The sequence below is a fragment of the Pinus tabuliformis genome, chromosome 9, assembly GCF_031772625.1.
Source record: "Pinus tabuliformis cultivar Carrire ecotype Pingquan chromosome 9, CPIR1, whole genome shotgun sequence".
NCBI classification, from domain to species: Eukaryota; Viridiplantae; Streptophyta; class Pinopsida; order Pinales; family Pinaceae; genus Pinus; species Pinus tabuliformis.
In genome coordinates, this window is record NC_142307.1 from 992,783,543 (window position 1) to 992,788,334 (window position 4,792).

The 4,792-nt window shown below is 36.3% G+C and overlaps 1 protein-coding gene across 6 annotated transcripts; it reads left to right on the forward strand.

The window, feature by feature from the left end:
* The first annotated feature begins 1,014 nt into the window (after nucleotides 1-1,014).
* LOC149152064 (uncharacterized) lies at nucleotides 1,015-2,607 on the forward strand. Of its 6 annotated transcripts, none has more exons than XM_089441486.1 (5): nucleotides 1,015-1,411; nucleotides 1,543-1,655; nucleotides 1,789-1,869; nucleotides 2,003-2,036; nucleotides 2,164-2,607. In XM_089441486.1, the coding sequence occupies exons 1-5, from the start codon at nucleotides 1,382-1,384 to the stop codon at nucleotides 2,182-2,184; spliced, it is 279 nt and encodes a 92-aa protein (XP_089297612.1). In that variant the 5' UTR covers nucleotides 1,015-1,381; the 3' UTR covers nucleotides 2,185-2,607. The 6 variants fall into 6 exon arrangements, with proteins under 6 accessions (XP_089297612.1, XP_089297611.1, XP_089297614.1 ...); XM_089441485.1 differs by having other exon boundaries at nucleotides 2,172-2,607; XM_089441488.1 differs by having other exon boundaries at nucleotides 1,819-1,869.
* Nucleotides 2,608-4,792: the final 2,185 nt, after the last annotated feature.

Sequence of the window (4,792 nt, forward strand, 5' to 3'; positions counted from 1 at the left end):
TAGTTACAAATTTTCTTCTAGCTAAGACGGTTTGTGTTAGATTTGCAACTTATATGTAGTTAAAATTGAACCCGGATACAATTTTTCTTATTCATGGTTAATGGTAATATTAATTTGTGTTTGCAACTTACAAATCTACCCAAAATAGGTAGTTAGGTTTGAACAAATCAATCCTTCATAGACTATAATCTAAATCATTCATGTCCATATATTTAAGATGTGCAAATTAACTCATTACAATTCTTAAGGAATAATATTAATAATCGATTATGTGTTTTACGGGATCTATCTATGGCCTTCAAACCCAAACTTTTCCATTCCCACTCGGATTCCAACAACAACATCCTGGGAGATTGTGGGCTTCCTTTTTGAAAATCTAGTTCATGAATCCAATCAACCTGTTGTTGTGTGTTATGAAAAAAATATTCCCTTCCTTTCATATTCAGGATCAATGAAACCGTTAACACGTTGGAAATGCTTTGATAAAAACACGTGTCATGTGTCCACGTCAATAATTTTTTTTCTCATGCATATCAAATGTTGAGATGAAAAGGAAAAGGTCCTGCAAGCTGTCATTCTAATTATAGATGTTATAAGCATATTTCTTACGCCGGAATTATAAAGGTTGGGAATTATGTATCAAAAGTGTTATTACAAATTTACTTACCTCTTTATTACTTTTAACGGCCCTATACAATTACCTCATCACTCCTCTTTCTATAACACTTAACTCATATAAAACTATATTAACTATGGTTATTGTTAAATCAATTTGTCTTACTTTGTTTCCAAATCACGTGTCAGAGTATGAGTGGGGCGTATTACTGGTTTATAGTTGGGTACAAACCTCACCCCTATATAGCTAGAGTAAAGTTACATTACCCTCCTCCCTCGCGTGGCGTAATGTCCTCTTGCCACCTGGTCTTGTTCACGTGATGGGTAAGGTACTCTTGTGGTTCACGCATAACCCGACCATGGTGATGATCTAGGTTGATGATCACCTGAAGGAGGATAATTGGTGGAGGTTTGGTCCTACCCCTAACTGCATGCCTAAAACCCTACGTCTCATTTGGCTTTTGCATTTTTGTTTGTTGTCATCGCTTTTTGAGGTGAGGGTTTTGCAGGTTCTGGTTTGTGCATGGAGGGACGAACCTCCTTCCTCTTCTCTCCGAGAGTATTAATCCCTTCTCCATGCCTCGTTATTCAACATGTGAACATGTTCCGACCTCCTCAGTGCCCATGTCCTGGTTCCCTCTGCTACCAAAATTCTCAGGATATGCGTTCAAGCTCGACTCCCCTGCACCATGAATCTGAGGATTCCTCAGGAGTTGAGTATTCTACATATGAAAATTTTTGTTAGAAAGGAACTCAACCATGGCATATGTTGCTGGAGAAAGGCGCTCAATGGCAGGTATTAGTTAGCTTTTTTTATTTGTTTTTCCCAATAACTCGTTTTTGTTCTCTTTCATTTCCATTCATGTTTGATTTTCTTGATTACAAGTAGGGTGTGGTTTATAATGTGTTTCCTCTTCTTTCTTGCAGAGACCTAGGTTTCTTGTTCCCTTAGTCTCTGAGTTACTATTTCATAGCGATTCTTGTAGTAGGTTCTGTCCATGTTTACCCAGGAAGCGGAATACACTCGAGGATGCTCGAAGGTAACATTCCAAGTTCCCTTAGGTTTTCAGTCTGTCGTTTCCTTCAAGAGATTCAGTCTCGCGGATCTAGGCCGTGAGGGTTGTGGTAACCGTGATTTCCTTTATCTCTGTGCATGTCTATTACTGGTCTCAGGCACCTGTTTCATAGCGATTCTTGTATTAGGTTCTGTCCATGTTTACCCAGGAAGCGGAATAAACTCGAGGACGCTCGAAGGTAACATTCCAAGTTCCCTTAGGTTTTCAGTTTGTCGTTTCCTTCAAGAGATTCAGTCTCGCGGATCTAGGCTGTGAGGGTTGTGGTAACCATGATTTCCTTTATCTCTGTGCATGTCTATTACTGGTCTCAGGCACCCTTCTTGGATGTTCACAAACGAACTACAGGTATGTTATGTTTCCTTAGTTATAGCAGCACCTCTTTTGAATTTTTTCATTTATAAACTCACGGTATGGATCTCATTTTTTTTTCTTGGCGGCTATGGTTGTTCATTGTTGTGTACCACTGATCTAGGATTACAGCTGGAAATCTTAAGCTTTCCCAACCCTTCTTAGTGCATCATATGCTCAAGTCTGTTTCCACGTCGGTTGGCTCTTTCTCGGGTGGTTTCTGGGTGTTGCCTGCTGTCAAATCATGGCTCGAAGCTACACTATGAATGCCTTTAGTGTTATTCATGGCCTTACTGTATGATGATGGTTAGCCACAGAGTGGTAACCTAAGTTTGTTTACTCCAAAGACATTATATTTCTGAGCTAAATTCCTACAATTTAATGATTTCCAGGATTTTGAGTAATTATTATGTTGGTTCTTTTTGTATAGAACATACCCAGTATTGGGTTTAAGCTTGGCTATTTACTGGAAATAGCGCTCTATTTAATGTATGCATGCTTGTATCCTCAAATGAAGGTTATAGTAACTTATGTGGGTTTTGTGCCTTGAATCATTTACTACAATTTTTATGTGGTTTCTATGTATGATTGATTCTCGCACTGTTGAATGCATGAATGATATCAATCTTATCAATCTTATGTGTTGATTCGACTTTAATGTATCGTATACACCTGGAATTTCTCTTATTTCTGATCTTGTCATGCTTCTTTTGATTATCATTGTCTAGCCGATTTACCTACTAGTCCTATAAGGTTTCTCAACACTTTGGTTATGATGCATACTCGAAGGTTATTTTGCCCTCTTTACTCTCTGGATTGAAAGGAAATTTCGAGTTTATCATTCCCTTTCATATTTTGTTTTGTTATATTGATTAATGTAAATTTATATATCTGTCTCATTATTTTCTCGGAATATCTAGCCAATCATGCTTCGCACACTGCTGCTGGATAGTGCTAAATGTTCCTATAACAAAGATTTAAATTACTCTTGTGCCTGAGTCGTGATGATAATAGAATGGTGCCTCCTTTAATTAGAAACTCGAGGTCTTTTGTGAGCCTCTCTGTGAGATGTTTTTCTTTTCTATCTACACGATTGCTTGACTAATTCTGCATAAAATTTACCGCTACAACTAGGTGCTTACTCTAGAGTTAGGATTTGAATCTTTGTATTATGTATGAGAGTTTATTTATTTCCTTATTTAAATCTATATTAGTTTCATTATGATTGAAACTGGCTGTACTAATATAATTTCCTGCGAATGCGTTTGTATTTGATTCAATTAATTGCTGTAGAGATAACTGTCTCGAGGGGTTAATTATGGTTCTTGGCTTAAGTAGCTTAATGCATGTGCTGCTCATTTTTAGTGTCCAATTAATTGGTTGGACAAATCTCTATAATATAAATGCACATGCGTAATATTTCTAAATCACTGAAGTACCAACTTCCTACTTTCAATACTGATTCAATAAAACATGTTACAGAAAAATAGGTAGAAAGTCAACATTACTCCATTCGAAATTGAAATAACCATTCTAACTCATAAAATCACACTATTGCTGAATCTTCCAGAAGTATATTATCTTACTAATTCCTATGTTATAAGAATTCAACGTTACGAGATATCCTTACTACTATCCCATTAGTAATAGATAGGAGTCTCCTGTATTTATGTACATATCATTTCTTGTCCTATTGTAGTCATAATAAGCCACAAGTCAATAGTCAACACTAACCTTAAATGTGTAGAACAATGGAAATCATAACCTAACCAGAACAATGGCACTCAGAAGACACTTGAAAGTCGAGCACTGCTCTCCTCCCAACCATAGAAATTGCTCTCTTTCAATTCATCCTATGCAGAGATTCATTTTTAAGCCAAGAGATCAACAACCTCATTGATCCTTGCAGAAGGCATAAGCCTTCTTTCTTTCCATGTGGGATTTTTCCCTAAAGCAGTGTCTTGCTTTATGAGGGTTTTCGCAAAAAGCTCATTCTTTTTTATCCTTAATGACGGTTTATGCTATTTTCAATTTAACGTTTATCTCTAACTAAGTTCTTAATGGGACCTTATCTTCTATCCATTAAGTTTACTCAAAATTCTTTCCAAAATCCTTATCATGGAAAGCCATCTTATCCATAATCTCTTCCGCCGGTGCTCAACTTTTAAATATTTTCAATTTCATTATTTATTTAACAGCAAAATCTGATTTCTAATAGTCAACCAAAAGTACGGATCATCACTAATAAAAGTACTAATTGTTCCGAGAGGAAGAGAGGTGTTACAACACCCACCTTCAAATTCATTCCTCGCGGTGGATATTAACTTCTAAATATGAAAAAAACAAAAAAACATAGAAGTTCATATTAATAGATTTAGTATTTAAAATTTAAAATAATCAAAAAATAATTTTAATTTGGAAAAATCAACAATAATTTTAATTTGGTATAAATTAAGGTATGGGCTGACATCACTGCACAACAAAAAATGCACTAAATCCAAAGCGCCCAGCAATCACCCATGCAGATTTCTGGTTTTGGCAGATTTTATTGTAGTTTCCTCAGGAAAATTTTTGGGTGTGCAGCAAAATTGGGTTTACATGGATACGAAGTTCTTGATCTGTGAAAACAGGAGACGGTGTATAAGTTGAGTTGAGTTTCCATAAGAGGGCATTGGCTCATGGTTTTCTGGAAGTGCAATGCTCATCACATCGCAACATTTATTGCATCCCTCCATTGGTTTTTACCAGCTTTT